General features: G+C 38.4%; 1 protein-coding gene across 3 annotated transcripts in view; it reads left to right on the top strand.

The window, feature by feature from the left end:
* Positions 1–16,893, top strand: part of FAM241A (family with sequence similarity 241 member A) — a 172,982-nt gene that overhangs the window by 19,999 nt on the left and 136,090 nt on the right. For all 3 annotated transcript variants that reach the window (XR_010472453.1, XM_065062315.1, XM_065062312.1), the window contains exon 2: positions 8,090–8,191. Coding sequence is in view for 2 of the 3 variants with exons in the window: in XM_065062312.1 (XP_064918384.1) it covers positions 8,090–8,191 (102 nt within the window). In the remaining variant the exon portion in view is untranslated. The remainder of the gene's footprint in view (positions 1–8,089; positions 8,192–16,893) is intronic.

Raw genomic sequence — 16,893 nt, 5'->3', positions numbered from 1 at the left:
GCTGAAACAGGCACATATTGAAAAGAGGCAAGATAAGAGAGTTGTTCTTGTTCACCATAGCAAATCAGAGCAGTCTTTTCCATAATCACAAAATGTGAGGGTTTGGAAGAGACTTCAAAAGCTCATCCAGTCCAATCCCCCCGCCGGAGCAGGAACACCCAGATGAGGTTACACAGGAAGGTGTCCAGGCGGGTTTGAATGTCTGCAGAGAAGGAGACTCCACAACCCCCCTGGGCAGCCTGTTCCAGTGTCTGTCACCCTCACTGAGAAGTTTCTTCTCATATTTAAGTGGAACCTTTTGTGTTTCAGTTTGTACCCATTGCCCTTCGTACTATCATTGGTTGTCACCAAGAAGAGCCTGGCTCCATCCTTGTGACACTCACCCTTTATATTTTTATAAACATTAATGACTTCACCCCTCATCTTCTCCTCCAAGCTAAAGAGCCCCAGCTCCCTCAGCCTTTCCTCACACAGGAGATGCTCCACTCTCTTCATCATCTTCATGGCCTGTGCTGGACTCTCTCCAGCATTTCCCTGTCCTTCTGGAGCTGAGGGGCCCAGAACCAAACACAGTATTCCAGGTGTGGTCTCACCAGGGCAGAACAGAGGGGGAAGAGAAACTCTCTTGACCTACTAACCAATCCCCTTCTAATACACCCCAGGATGCCATTGGCCTTCCTGGCCACAAGGGCACAGTGCTGGCTCATGGTCATCCTGCTGTCCACCAGGACCTCCAGGTCCCTTTCCCCTACACTTCTTGCTGGGCATGATGTGGGAAAATTACAAATTGTGGTTACTACGTAATGGGCACACCTTCTTGCTGCTGTGCTTATATGGATCATTTTAGTGATGCTATAAACAATGCTGCTTAATGTGTTTGTTAATTATAATCTCAAGCTGTAAACACAAGGTGACTATTTCTATTATATCCTCCATCTTCAAAGTGATGGGCTTGTGTGAATGTAAGCGGGCACAGGATTTGGCCCTAAATCAAGAAAGATTTTTGACTTCGTAAAACTGTCAATAAAAGGTTTGTGCATTTTTTTTGTTTGTGCAATATCCAGTACAATGAAGCCCCCTTTTCCTTAAGGCAGTGTCTTAATAGAAATATTATATAGCAATAGAAGTTAAAGGACTTTATAAAAATTGTATGACTCTGTACTCCATTTGCCTATACTCACCTTAATTTCACCCCTCTCCTAGTTATAAATGCAATTTTCTTCTCAGGCGTCATCTGATCTTTGGCTTAAAAATTCAGTTCATACCACAGATTTTGCATAGCTTATGCCATACAAGCTTCTCACAAACTTCACAGCTACAGGCTGAAGATATAGTAAGACTGGAAAAGTAGAAAAAACATTCCTGCTTGACAAGGATATGAAAATAAGAACCCAGGTTTTCATCCTTCATCATGTTTTTATGAAGTGATAGAGTCTTTTGTTGTTTCCTTTTGCATTTCAAAACCATCCAGAAATTTTTGAGACATTAGCATGATATTTTCCCTTTTATGGCTAGGAAGAACGGTCAAAGAATGCAGTGATAGCTTTTATGTTCTGTAATTCTGTGATTCTGTAATAATGCTTTGCTAGAGTGAGTTTTAATAATTTCCATACCTATAGAGGCCTGGTTTAGAATATATATAGTGAAAACAATTTCCCATGAATTTGAGTAAAAGGCAAGTGTGGATTTCCTTCCTGTGAACAGGCTTGCGCTAGAGAGTGTTTCATGCACCCAAAAGTCTGTACTCCCCTGCTGCAACATGTAGCAGATAAATGTGCATGCAACAAAACGGATAAACGAAAAAGAAAGAAGACCAGTGCAGAAACAGTATAGGGAGCAGAGAGACTTCAGAGAGCTTCTCTATTGAACTATTTAATGCCTCATAGTTAGAGGGACTGCTCATCATCTGGACAACTATACTAGAAAATAGCTCACTGTCACCAGCTCTATGTGGGAAAAGACCAACAATTTATCTTTTTAAGAGCTCAATTTTTTCACTCTGTTGGACTTTAAGAGACAACTAACTTGGAGGTCTAAAGTCAGCATAAGCTTTCCTGACCTTCTTCAGTAAATCACACTGTTTAGATGCCCATCTGCACTTTGTGCACCTTCAGAACTCCCCTGAAGGAATTTCTTACTTGGGCACCCTGGTGTGTGATCACCAGAAGGGCATGGCCCAAGAAACTGTAAAATTCATATTTCAGTGAAAACACTGAAACCTAAAATATGAACTCATCTGAATGGAACATGACTCATAGAAGGAGGTTTCAGTTTACAGTTAATTTCTATACATTTTCACTATGACAGTAACTTGTCCTTCTCCATTGATTGAAGCCACTGTGGATCATGGAGAGCAGTTATTTGTTGGGAAGACCTCTAGAACCACATCAAGGCAAAGAGCCCAAGTTGCCAAGGTGACCTCCTGGATCACTTGCTCAGGTTAGGCAACAAGAAGCATGTTGATCCTTCTGTTGCCATCAGAGCCCAAGGGACTGCTAGGATGTAGAAAATACAGGACTGTTTGTCTTAATGGGTAAAGAGATTGGAGTTGTCTTACTTTACAGAGTATCAGGCCTTTCCTGAGGTCTATTTATTATCAATAAACAGCCTTCATATAACAACTGGGGGAGGTGGTACATTCATTTACAGTTTTATTGGTTCTTCTGACTACCATGCAAAACTATGCCATGGCATACGTGGGAACTCTTGCATAAGCAGGATGACCCATCTGGATCCATATTAGACCCCTATGCGATAGAGAACGTATCTTGCTAGAGATGCGAGGCCATGGTGCAAGGTCAGTGTCATTCCAGGGCCGTGCAGATGCTGCCTTCAGCCAAGCTCATTAGCCACCTAGTGGGCTGTGAGCACCCAGCCAGCCAGGCTGTTCTCTTGGCAACCTTTGTGTCTTAGCTTCAGAAAGAGCTGAAGTATTTCTGGCATTGGCTATTAATGGATAAAAAGCATGTGAACTTCAGCGATCCATCTGATGCACAGTGTCTCAGGGCAAAGATGAACAAGGAGAACTTTAGAAAAGAAAAGGGCAGGGGGGAAAGACAAATTGAGCCAAGTGGGGTCTGTACTTTGTTCTTGTGTTTTTACTGGCAGAAATGCTGCTATAGTCTTTTGCAAAGCTTCAGAGTTCTCAGTATACTGTGACTAACTCTTGGATCAAGCTATCAAAATGCAGTTTTTAAAAACTCAAGAGATTCAGAATATGGAAATTATTATGGCATACTCTAGACCATCCCAAGATTTGTTTTAAAGCTTCAAGGTCTTATAAACAGATTCTTTTGCCTTCTTAATATTTGTGCTCTATAATTAAGTCTTCATTAAAGATATGGGACATGACTTTACTGTTTATTCGTCTAAATTCTTACTGTGCTTCTATGATTTCAATATCACTTGATAACTACAGTACTAATAAGCTAATGTTTTTGCATAACTATACTAAGTTCACTTTATTTAAAGCATTTTTTTAGAGGAGAAGGAAGAAGGCTGCTGAAAAGCAGTAACAAATTTGTATATCAATAAGTACTTCATGTATATGTTTATTTTTTTTTCTATTTCATTAAGTGAAAAGTAGGGATGGATGAAGAAGAAAATCTCTTTTGGCCTTAGGAACACATAAAAGTGTGGTGGTATAAGTACTTTAATAGATACCTGCAGTAGAAGTCGTAAGTATTTGTTAACGGTAAAGAGAAGTATCAAACAGGAAACAACCCAGCTCTGTGTTTGCACTCTGTTAAGCCTAAGCCTTTTTCTCCCGTATTATTATTTTTTTAAAAAAATATTTTCAGATTTTTTAGACAAAATAAAAAAATATATGCATTTAATACATGTCAGCCTGAGTTGCAAATAGCCATATAACCATCTTACATATCCCTATTCACACCAGTTCCATTTCAACCAGAATACAATGGTGTGGGATTGGTTCTTGATCTGTCAAGGTCAGTCATCTAAACAGAGTGTAAAAACCATACGTTCGTAAGGAACGACAGTCCCTTAATGACTAGTGGAGGCTGGTGACATCTGAAAGTGGATAGGCAGAACTGTCATAGGTCCAAGACCAGAGCCAGTTCAGAGCATCTGGTGAAGATCACAGAGTGTTAAACTCACATCTGCCCGTGACACAGAGCCTTGTCTGTTAACTGCAATGCTGTCTACCAAGTTGCACAAACAAATGCGGATTTTAAGATCGCTCATTAGGCGGCTACTTTGCAAACTCCATTCTCGGTCTTTAGCTTTAGTGCAGTATCAAACATTCCAGGGGTTATTCTGAAGTACTTTTATTCGGACTGTGTAAGTCCAAAAATATTACTTGGACTTTCTCCTTTATGCTTTGCTCTATATGTATATGCCTATATTATTCAGCTGCAGACAAAGATCGTCTGTTTTCCACATCAGTAAATTATAAGCGTTGTGTTGAACCAGTAATTGTATACTTATATAATAAAAGTTTTCACAATGTTGCAATAAATGTAGTTAGAGCTCTTGGAAGGACTGGCAAGCAAAACTATTAGGCCGTGCAAAACACCCTTTTTAGTTTTTTTGAAAAATTCAGTTTAGTAAAGCAAAACATGGATACCACTAGCTGATTGTAATGGCTTTGAAAAAGAGCTTCTTACACGTGAAGCAGGTCAGGAAATTCACAGGCTAGTAATATAACCTGCACTGTATGTGTGAATCAGTTTGGTTAATGTTATTCCTGCTTTCAGAATTTGTTTATGTTGGTTATCGTTTAGTTAACAGAACCGCATGATTCATAGATGTTAAAATCTAGTACCTTGTTCAAGTTTGTCCTCCTGCAGGTATTATATATAGCTTCTTTGATATAGCATGGTAAACTGATGCCAAATTGGAAATTAGACCCAAAGGTGTGTACCAACATTTGCATCCAGTAATAGGTAATAGCTGTTCAAAGTGCTACATTAGCAACATTCTCTTTAGCAAGCAAGCAAGGTATAAGCACAAAAACAACGTGTGCTGTAAAATAACCTTACTAATATGTAAAGCCTTTATCAGAGTTTCTGCTGACAGTCTTTTCTGACTGCTTACTAACATACCAGGGTACAGTTTCAGCAATGAAACATCTGAAGAGAGGACTCCGGGTTTTCTAGGGTTTTTTGCAGGTACTTGTGCTGCAATTCTCCCAGCAGCTGGCTGTGCCTACAGAAGCAGGCAGACCCTGTGCAGCTTCTGTCCTCCCTTCAGCTTTTGTCATTCTCTTTCAGTGGCATAAACTTAAGAGGTTAATGTGAGAGAATCTAGTATTACTCTCAGCTCAGATCGAAGAGGTTTACCAGGCAAAGGCTGACGCATACCGAGACCTGCAAATCAGGACAGTTGTTTAGTTATGGACAGAAGGAAATGCAGCAGCAGAATATAGTTAAGGCAAGTCCAAAACTCTGCCTCCCATGCTGTGAGAAGTGGTGGTAACACAAACAAAATCAGGCAGGTGTGGGATGAGACAAGTGCTTAGTCCTATTGATTACTTGTATTGTTTGACCTGTCCTGATTAATTCAGCCAGTAAGAATCAGGAAGGCTGCCTGCCACTTACTGCCAGGGCTGCCGGCCCTCATGTTCTGCTCATACCCTTTGCTCAGATGCACAGACACCTTCTGCTTGTTCCTGCAGATCATCTGTGCTGCAGGGGCCAGGTGAGGTGGAGAGAAGGGGGCCTAGGAATTGAGCTGTTGTTTGGTGTAAAAAGTGTTGGGCAAAGTTCCGAGAAGCAAAGAAGAGTTGGGGAAAGCTGGCAGAGTGGCAAGCTAAAGAGCGTTTCCTCTCTAAGCAGATTGTATCTAACAGAGGCTCTTTGTGGCCATGATTTTTAGAAGCTAAGTGCTTCTTTGAGTTGAACTTACATTGAAGCTGCTTACTGAAAAGCTGAAAGGCACTGTCTAATCCTTTTATTGCCTTATCAGGTTGTTCTGGGAAGACAATTGCTTAATATGTTATATGGAGATCAGCTTTGGCAGTATTATGTTAATGCAGGTCTCTGGGCAGATAGCAGCTGAGGCAAAAATGCTGCATAGGAAAAGTTGCCTCATAACGAAGTAGCACATAGTAAGTTTTGTAGTTAGATTTATATGCTGAGAAATCAAGTAATCACTGACATTTCATGCAAGTGTCTCCAAAGCTTGGGTTTAACTGGATCATATCAACTGAGGGAGAAGAAACAGAAACAGCTTTCTAAAACTGGAAAAAACAGGACAGGGTAGGAGTAAAGTACAGGAAGAAATGATGTGTGATGCACATGGCATCTGATTTCAATATGATGACTTTTTCCGCCCTCTTTGAAAATGTATCTGGAGTATGCCATTTTTTTTAATGTCCATGGATTGCTTGATTATTAAATTAAACATAACCTCTCTGTTCCTATCAACTTAAGAGCGAACTGCTGCTTTTGTAAGTTTATAGATGGTTTTGTCAAGTAGATTTACAATGCATTTATTCAATTCTTATAATATTGTCTTCAAAAGTTATTCCAACAAGTCTGGCACCTTGTAGTAGCTTTGTACCTTTGCTGTAATTGAAGTGAAGAGTTTGAAGATTATTGTTTCTTTTACTCACTCTGAAATACAATCTTTCTGTCTTTACCCCTATCTATTTCTCCCTTGGTATTTTGGCTGCCAGTTTTAGTTCCTTGGACAGCACTGTCGTCTTTGAAGTCAGAAGAAAAATGTATCTTTCCACATGATCAATAGGCATTTGGCCACCAAGTCTCCAGAACACTATTTTTAAAAATAATTACAAAAGTATCCCCTGAGAGAGAGAGGAGAGTAAATTTTTGAATGGTTAGGCGTTCATCAGATTAGGCTGAGATAAGCAGATAAAATAGGGAGGCTGGATCAAACTGTTACAGCATTAAATTTTTGTGCTTTTACTTTAAATTTTCTTGCTAGATGAGTTAACACTTGGCCCATTTGTACTGCATATTTAGGGGTTTTTTATTTTAATATATTTTTCCTTTTCTCAATTGTTAAGTAGTAAAATGCCAACGTCTTCCCTTACATGAGATGTGTGTTCTAGTTGAGACTGGCATGCAGAACTTAAGCAGGCCCGTGCTGCCCAGGGAAATGCCATGGCTGTGACAGCAAACAACTCCTGACCTCAGCTTGCCAGCCCAGGTCAGACACTAATAGTGAAGAAGTTTTAGGAGACTAAGAGACAAATGCCAGCTGGAGGCAGGAGGAGAGGAAGCACGAGAAAAATGGAAATGAGGCTTGTTTAAAAAATATCCTTATTTCGCATGAGATTCAGCATAATCACCTCTTTGACCGGCTGGTTGTACTGTGTTTAATGCACCCTGTCAGTGTAGGTTGTCACTCAATTGAGTCTCCTTGCCTGGAGTCAGAGGTCTCTGTTTAGTCCCTGTAAATCAATGAGGCAATGCAACTGGACTGAGAACCTCCCCTAAATGCATGGAGTAGGAGATCAGGGTTTTAGCAAATGGCAAATATCAAATGATTCGAAATTTGATTTTAAAATGTAAAGGTGCGTTCATCCTTAGAATATTTTCTAAATCTGCTTCTTCCAGGGCCTGTATGAAAACCAGGAATGGGCAAGAACAGGACTTTTCAGTATATTGAATTATATCTAATATAGAGTTCAGAAATTGAAAGCAAGGCTAGTGCCACTCTTTTCAGGTTTTAAACATTATCTCAGATGTGTTTGGAATTTGGGGAGGAAGTTTTCAACTCATTGATTTTAATCCATGTCAATTTAATATATACTCTGTGTATGTTGTCATTCTGTTAATTGAACTCCCACTGTACTTTGATTTCATACACACAATGGCACTGAGGTATTAGCTTTTAAGTATTTGTGCTAAAACAACTTCAGTTATGCATGATTCCCTCCCCCCACCAAAGAAACAGGGCCGGGGGGGCTGAAGAAAAATCAAACCGCAAAACCAAATGGCAAAGACTTTCCAGTCACTGACAGTATTTTTTCTTGAGACCTCATTGTTACTCCTGTACAAGAAATATTCACCTAGATAAAAGTCCTTCAGGCAAATGCTGCCATCTAGAGAGAAACAGACAAAGCGCACAACTTACTTAGTGATCTGATTTTTATTTCCAGGGAGCCCCAGAAGCTGGACAAGAGTCCGCAGCATGGACTGCAGTGTCAGAGATGGGAGCTATGGGGATGCCTTTCCAGCAGCTGTTGACTGAAAATAGTCAGGTAATTCCCATAGACACTGAGCAAAAAAACACAGAAAATCCTGACAAAGGGCTTTGAGTATGTATCAAACATGCCAAATGCCTCTTCCTAGCCACTTAAAATTATTTCACGTTGCACATATTTTCCTTAGCATTTCTTTTTTTTTTTTTTTTTTTCTGAGAAAAGCTTTTACTCTAAATTCATTTTGCTTAAAGGAAGAAATGGAAAAAGAAGCTTACATTATTTGCTATTTATTGTTCATCTGCCTCTTTTTTCCATGTCACAAAGCCTCTCTGTTTACTCTTCAGCTGGTTTTGAGAATTAGGATTGCAAAATTTAAACAGAATCACAAACACAAAGAAACCACTGAAAATACCTGAAGGACATGAAAGAAAAGTGGGGATTTACCTTGTCTTAGCATATTATGTGTGCAGCTATATAAACACCCCAGTGTGTTCAAAGACTGAGCTATGCATGTTGAGCCTGAATAGCAAAAATGAATTCTTGTAGGTACTTTCAAAACTCCACTAGTAATAGCATTTCTCTGGCTATAATGAAAATGACTCATTATGAACTAGTGACTTAGAAGAGTATGTAAATAATGTTACGCATGCTCAACCTTGTTATGCCCATTTATGTCACTGAAATTCTTTGTACAGAGTTAACCATGAGTGATTCAGAGTTCCAATTTGAAATGTTCAAATGAATAAGCACAGGAAAAATAAGTGTACATTTTTTGTTTCACATAGACAGATATGTTTTAATGTTGGTGGGTAAAACAGTATGACTTGGCAAGTCCTCTCTGGAGTATATTTTTAATGACCAGTTTTCTTTAATGTGGCGTGTTTTTAATGGTGAACTGTATGTTGTCTTGGTAATGATGTAGGTAGGCAGCATGTGAGAAGAATAATAAGGAAACTTCTGTGTCTGTCCTCTGATGTACCCAAGTAACACTGGCAGTCTGAGATTTAGGGCAGCTTACCTACTTCTCCCTAAGTGAGTCCTGCAAGTGGAAAAGAAGTATGGGAGAACCCTATTTTTTTCCAAGTATATGCATGTTTGCTGAGAAGTGTGCTCACAGGGTGGATGAAGTTGTATTTTCATCTGAAAGCTGTGAAGGGGCTGGAGGCATTTTGAAGATGTGCTAATAATCATTCCTGTATTTTATGTATATTTATAACATAAATAAAGTTAGCAAGTTCTCTGTGACTTAAGAATTTGCTGGGATTGAGAGAAAGATGGTCTTTATTTTTTATGTAGAGATCTTCAGAGCTCTCTAATGAACTCAAAGAAAATAGTTTTATAAAGCAGTACTGGTTTTAAAGATTAGTTGATAGGTGGGACATTTTCCTAATGGTTGTAATGCATATCGGTACCAGTAATATTTTCCACCTGGAAACCTTTCCATCCTTCATATTTGATATGTATAACCTTTCCTGCAATATGATTATATTGTAAATTGCTCACATATACACAATACAATGGAGTGAGACAAAGGCTAGTTCTGCCATGCACCATAAAATATTCTGAAATCACAGAACAGATTCTTTTTTTCTCCACATTTCTTCCTGGAGTATTGATGCTGACATTTGTATCCAAAAGCCTGAATAGATTAAACTTGCCTTTCCTTTGTTCTTTCAGTTATGATGTTAACTGGGTTTTAAGCACCAGACAGGGTAACTGTTGCGGTTGTTTTTATTTCATTGGTGAGAAGGCTTCAAGTTTGAAGTTGCGAGGCAGGAAGCTCAAGCTATCCCTTTAACTACAAAACATACACAATGTGGTTTTAAATATATTTTCTCTCTGGTTGTCATAGAGGATTAGAGAACTGAAATATACATTTCATAGTGATGGAAGGGCATTTTTTGAAGTGACATTTCCATATGTTACCAAAAAAAAAGCCTGAAAATGATGGGAAGCTGGTGGGTTTCCACAAACACATGAAAACTTCCCAAAGGCAAATTCCCTGCTTTCATAAAAATGCCCATCCATATCTTCTATTCTCTAGCATATGGTACTGCCTATAAAACACTTCAGCCTTCCAGAATGCCAGTGATGCAAATAGAATTCTGCATTCCTGCAGTGGGATATTCTTACTATTATTTAGAGTTATTTATGTACTTTGGCAGATCCTGTTCTCACAGTTCTTTGGTTCAGTATGGTCACTTGTTTATTATAACTAGGGAGGATGAGGTATCTTAGAAAAAACAAATAGGAACAAATAGTTAAGTTAGATTAAGAATGGGTTTGAAGGAAGCCAAACCTCAAATTATTTGCAAGATTTTGAAAAATCAGGTGGGAACATCTGTCATCCTCTTCATTTTTGGTTCTGTGTGTCTGGACTCTTTGCCAAGAATTGCTCGACATAGTAATGAGATTGTTTGGGAAGGGAATATTATAAAACATCCCACTGCAACCTCATGTTGCACTTACTACAGTAGCAAGATTCAGAATTATAATCTGAGTCCTTAAAAAGAACAAGTCCAGAACCTGTAGCTCCCAAACCATGGATTTAATTGGGAGTTTGAGGGCTCTCATTTAACTGATAAATTTGGCCATGACATGGAGGCTCTTCTAGGATGACATAATACATCATAAGGCACGTGCTTGTTTGGTTTGGTTTTTGTTTGGGTTGCTTTGTTTATTGGTTTTAATTTGTGTCTCTTAGCATGTTGTTAGAATGAGGTTAATTACTTTAGGGTGAAAATTCCCTGCGTTTTCCACTAGTAGCATTTTTATTAGGGGCTGTGCTGAGGAGCATGCTGAAGCAGAAGAGAAGGAGCTGGACACAGAATTAGATTTGGGTCTGTGGGCCAGCCCTAGCTGCATGCAGTATAATTGTTCAGGGGAGGCTGCAATTCAGGGCAGGCTTGAGAGACAAGAAGGAACCAGTGTCTGTTAATTTGTGTATCTACTCTCCTCAGAAGTCTATTTAGCTGAAAACTGCGCAATGTTTGCTACAAATACATTTTCTATTTAATGTAAATACAAGGAAATCAAAGTTGAATGCGTAAGATTCATTCAGTTACAGGAAGAAAACTTGACACCACAAGAAGGCACTGGAAATTTGTAAATTTAGTAAACCCAGCTTCATTATCAAATGAAATTTTTCTTGCTGTGTTTTCAGAGGTATTTTAAAACAGCTTTCTACACAAGCCACCATCACCTGGAATCCAGTTTGTTAAAACACACCAACTTGAAATGTCTTATTTCTGACATCTCTGTGCTGTTGATAGACTGAAGATGACTCTAGATTCAGCACAAATTCAGGACTAAATTTGATGTAATTGAAGTTCTCCATAAATTAGGATCTTGGAATTAGATTAGTAGTACATTCTGGTTTAGATAACCATAAAATGGTAGTTAAAAAAAAAAATAATAATAATAATAATTCTACCATACTCACTGGGCATATTTTTGACTTTTAAGTAACCCTTTGCTTGAAGCAACTGGAAAAAATGCAGTGCAAATGAACAGATATGGGCATGTACAAGTGCACGTATAAACTAGACAATGTGCAACTGCCAAACGTGTCTGATATAGCTGGCATCAATGCCAGTAGGTTTTATCTCTTTTACCTGTTCCAGAACAGCTTACTGAATATAATGGTAAACTCTTGCCTTCTCTTCCTTTCTTTTCAAGTTAAAGGACAATACATTCAGGTTATTCCTACAACAGCCTGTTTAGACTTAGCAAGTGTGATTGCCTCTTACATTAGCAGTTCTAAGTTCTGACCCTGTTGGGACTTTATTTTCATTCACTAGTATATTACAGTTGTAATATTCTTCCTTTTTTTTCCATTGAAGAAAGCATGCTGGCCCAGGTCACAAAAACTTGGTCTGTTCATAAATACAGAACATTTAAAATCAGATTAAATAAATCAGAACATCCTTTTAAACGTGGTTTGTAAATGGTCATTTTATAAGAATATACTTTTAGTAGCCATACTGCATACTACTATGCCTTTCTTAGTGAATGTATTACAAAATACAATTCCATGTAAATTCAACGTTACTAAATAACAATGCATTGCCACCAGAACAGTGGTAGTTTGTAACCACTTTTTCATACACAGTATAACTGGACAGTAATGTAGATTTGAAGATCTAAGTGAAACTGCAGTAAGAACTGAGTTATGGCAGGATCTGGAATCGGTTGAAGACCAGAGATGAAGACACTTCACTTTGGAACAAGCAGTAAAAAATCCTGACTAGCTGGGACATTGATTTTATTTTGTCTAAAAGCTGGCATCCCCAGGTTAGACATTCCTAACACTATTCCAAAGTGCCTCATTCAATACTGACATACAGGGAAATCATCCCAGAAATCAAGGCCAAGAACATCTATCTTATTAGACATAAGCATGCCTTGTTTTATAACCATTTTCAGTGACGTGGTTTGGGCCCAGTTTTTTAGCTGTTTTGTTCTTCTTTATAGATCGACCTTTTCTGTCTATTAGATTCTTTGCAGGTTTTATAACCTACACCATTGTGCAACATGATTATTCTACCCCATCAGATACTGATTATCACAGAGTGACCTGCCACAAAGGTTTGTGATAGGAGTTCTCCACCTCTCTCTAGAAAATGTGACAAGAGGAATGAATTGTTGACAGATTTCAAAAGACTCCTCAGCCATTCCTTTTGAAAAAAAAAAAAAAAAATCAGTAAAATTCTAAAGAATATTCTACTTTCTGTGAACCAATGAGTTTGTCCTGTGTGTTGAACTATGCCCCCGTCACTCCTAAACCATTGTTGTTACTTGATTTGATTGTCCAGTGACCTATGCTTGGCTTCTATTTGTGCTGTCTGTGCTCCGTGTTTGGTTTACATCTATCATGATACTACCTTTCTTCTGAATGATAAACTCTGCATTTAGCCAATAGAAAGAGCTATAAAAATTAACCTAGTTAACTTTTATTAGCTTGTTTTGGTCAACTACAAACAGGGTGCGACAAGACGCACCCCTGACCTGAGCACCTTCATCATCAACTTCTGGCATGTGACATGCCTGCTATATGCCACATAGGTATGGCTGATGTCTAAATGCCATTTTCAAAAATATGTGCATTAGGCAGTCTCTCACTTGTAGTAAAACTTTACTTGGAAGTGGAAGAGCTATGATTTTGATCGCCTACAAAGCAGACCAAATAGTATATGGAAGCTACTATAGCTTCTTATATAGCACAGAAGAGTATTTTTACAAACCTCAACAACTTATTTGTCTTTGGACTTGCTGTGATTCACACAGCAGGACTCATTGGACCGTACTCAAGTATCTAGATCTAAACTGGTTGTTGCTGGCAGTCTGTATGCTTATAGGAGAGTAACCAGTGCAAGTCATCTCTAGTCTGAGATACCTCTTGAAATAAACCAGATGAATAATATATGAAAATTGTCCATAACACTTTACAGACTATACGGAAGAAATAAGTAGTCTGCTGGGACTCTGATCTCCTTTGTTAGGTCTATTAATACAATAAGACCTAAGTTATGCCTATTGATACATCCCTCAGGAGATATGGCTCTAGTTAAAATACCTCTAGACTCTGCTGCATTTTGTCACTTAATTAAGTTAAGCTGCCTTTTTTTCCAGAGCATACACCATTATTTTTTGTTTCGCTCTTTTCCAGATATGGTCACCATCTTTTAAAATATGTGAATTAGAAGTGCTTTCGGTTTCCTCTAAAGATGATCCAAATATTTTAAAACACTTAAATCAGCAGTGCTTTCAGGTTTCTCCAAATTTGCCAAGCAGGACTGGTATGCAAGGAACAGCCTGTGTTCTGTGGATCATTAAACTACCTACACATACCTTAATATCTGGGCAGTAAAACCTAATCTGAGTTTGGCTTGTAATAGCCACTGCTTCTCATGCTTCAGAATAAGAAGATTTACATTAATTTATAGGTTAGATCCTTGCTACGTATACTCTCTGTTGACAACTGAATTAAGGGAATCACTAGAGGCAAGAAATCTATTTTTTCCAAAATGCAGACAAACTGCCAATCGCTTCCTGCTGACTCTTTTGAGACAAGAATCCCACTCTGTTTCAGGATTTGGTCCTAGATTGTTCTATTTGCAAGTATAAATTTAGGGATACACACATCTGGAGCTAAAGACTGAGAAACAAAAACACAACTGAAGTTTATTAGATGGTAGAAAATCCTGAATCTCATTAAAGACATTTCAATATGACACCTGCAAATCAGACAATTAGTTGCTTCAGGAAAAGCAACTAAAAGCAGCTAAAATGATGGATTTAAGCAACTAGAAAAGCAATCTCAGCATAAAAGATGGTTACTGCGTCATTGGAGATAAATTCATAGCATGTTAACAGAGAAAAAATAACATGCTGGATTTAAGTGGAAGGTTTTTGCAGCTTTGAGAAGTTCTAAGAGGTTATTTTAAAATTATTTCAAAATAAATTTGAAAAGTGTTGTAACTGTTATTCTCATCCAGGTGAATGGATATTGGATAACCATAACAACAGTGATTTTCCAACTGCTGCCGTTTTCTTAGACATTTTACTAGTGTGCTCTGCAGTGAACTAATTGTTCAGCAAAAGCATGGAGCTAGCGCATCAAACAACAAAGGCTGTTTTAACTGGTTTCAGAAATGAAAAGTAGACCATTTTTTTTGTCTTCTGTTAGACAGGGAAATGCATGTAATTCTTTGGATTTTATGGAGTGGAGGCTTCAATTACCAAATGACCACACGCATGCGCAAAATTGGTTTGGACTTTTCTAAGGCTTTGTCTCAGTATCCTGGCATTAATGCATGGAGGAACTCAATTTTCTCACTGAATAACCCTGTTCTCCCACTCCCCCCTCCTCCCCCAGCATTGCCAAATGTCTGTGTAGTTCGATGGCATCTTTCCAGAGAGCGATGAACAGGTCAGATCAGCAACCAACTTTTTATCCACTGACATACAGACTGACTGATGGAAACTTCTAACAACCTTAAGACTTTAAGCCTCAGTACAAGAGTTTACATCAGACCCTTCACAGAAGGGGAAAGCCGTTTAATCCCAGAAACTGTTAAAACTTCCCACAAGACAAAATAAACTACCGTGGTAGGGTTTGTGTATTCTATTTATTATTTCTAAACAATTCAGTATGAAAGATAATAAACTTAGATCTCTGTGTGTTTTTTCTATTTAATCTGGCATTGGTACTTGAGTGATCTGCTTCAGATGTCAAGACCTTTATTCTCTGCCACTCATAGAATTTGCTGTGAGTGCCTTCACTTGTCAGGTAATGCTGGGAATCTTGGTCCCTCGTTTCACTGCAAAAGTAGTTCCGTGATACAAGTTCAATTTCCAGCTGTCACTTAATTCTAAGATAATTTCAGAGCATATTTCCTGTATTATTACCTTGCAACAAGTTCCAGTGTGAGATTTCCTGTATTCAGTTGAATCATTTTACAGTGTAGCCAAAGAAATCTAATAAGCCTAAGTGCAAACCTACTCAGGCAGCACCTCTTGTCTGTCTCTAGTAGCAGATGTAAGAATTATGTAGCATTCTGCTTGCCAATCAGCAGGTACGGCCACGCTGCTGCCAGCCTACAGTTGATCCCTGCCTAAAATAGACGTGATTTCCTTCCAACAGCAAGAAGGGGTTTCAATACTGTTTGTATAGTGTGTAGCCCTGGGGATTCAATGACAGCACACAGTTTCCTGCAAGGTCCAGCCGTTAACGTGGGGTTGTAACATTTGCTAAACATTTCATCAGAAGATGGTGGCATACTGTTGGGGAGTTTATCAATAAATTCAGATGGTTCAGAGATTTTTAAAGCCAACAATTAAATGCAAACTACTGAAACTGCTCAAATTCTTTATTAAAAATCTGTAATTTTGTATTATTAGTCATTCACATAGTAAAAAAAAAAAAAAAAAAAATAAGACAGGACATCAAACACTCTGCACATGATTTGCATTAGTTTGCAGTTTAATTTGTAGTCATACGTCATCATCTGAAATCTAAGCAGGCATACATCATCATTTAAAGACCGAGTTAACAGAACTGTCCAACTCCTGACATCTTAATTCTCACTCCAAAGAAATAAGAATATGTCTTGGATAAAGAATTTGCTGTCCATTTTTAAAGCTTTTTGTTTGTTCATTTTCACTCAGCCTAGGCCTCATTTACCACAGGATTTGTGCAGGATCCTTCTGGAGTGCCTCAGAGTTGTTAAGTGACAATCTAAAAGCCGATTTAGGATTAGCTAGCTTAACCAGGTGAACTGAGGGTTTCACTTTGATTGGGTAGAAAAGCCGTAGCTGTGCTTGGAAGTCCATATTGTGATACTGAAGGGCTTTATCAACATCCTGAGAGGAGTGCATTCAGAATAGGTGATGATGCGAATCTCACTAATCAGTGAAGGATTATCTGAGGCTCAAAGCTATACTGCTTCTAATTCCTTCTTCATGACGCTGTTCATGCACTTCAAAATGATCTAGTGCAACACCAGAAGTATAAATATTATATGAGACTCTTCAGTTTCTTAATTAGCACTTTCTAAGGGAGTAGTTCTTGCATAGTCAGGGGTAATCAGATACAGGTTTTCAAACTAAAAAAAAACCACACAAAACCACAGAAAATCAGAAACACAGCAGAAATCTGTGATGAATTCAAATGTACAGTGACTGACACCATGTCTTGCACTACATATATCACTTACTAACTTTAAAAACAGTGCCAGCATCAACTCTGACGCCAAATT

Source organism: Columba livia, chromosome 4 (genome assembly GCF_036013475.1).
Source record: "Columba livia isolate bColLiv1 breed racing homer chromosome 4, bColLiv1.pat.W.v2, whole genome shotgun sequence".
Taxonomy (NCBI): domain Eukaryota; kingdom Metazoa; phylum Chordata; class Aves; order Columbiformes; family Columbidae; genus Columba; species Columba livia.
Note: the sequence above shows the minus strand (reverse complement) of the source record. Positions and strands in the feature narration are given on the sequence as shown.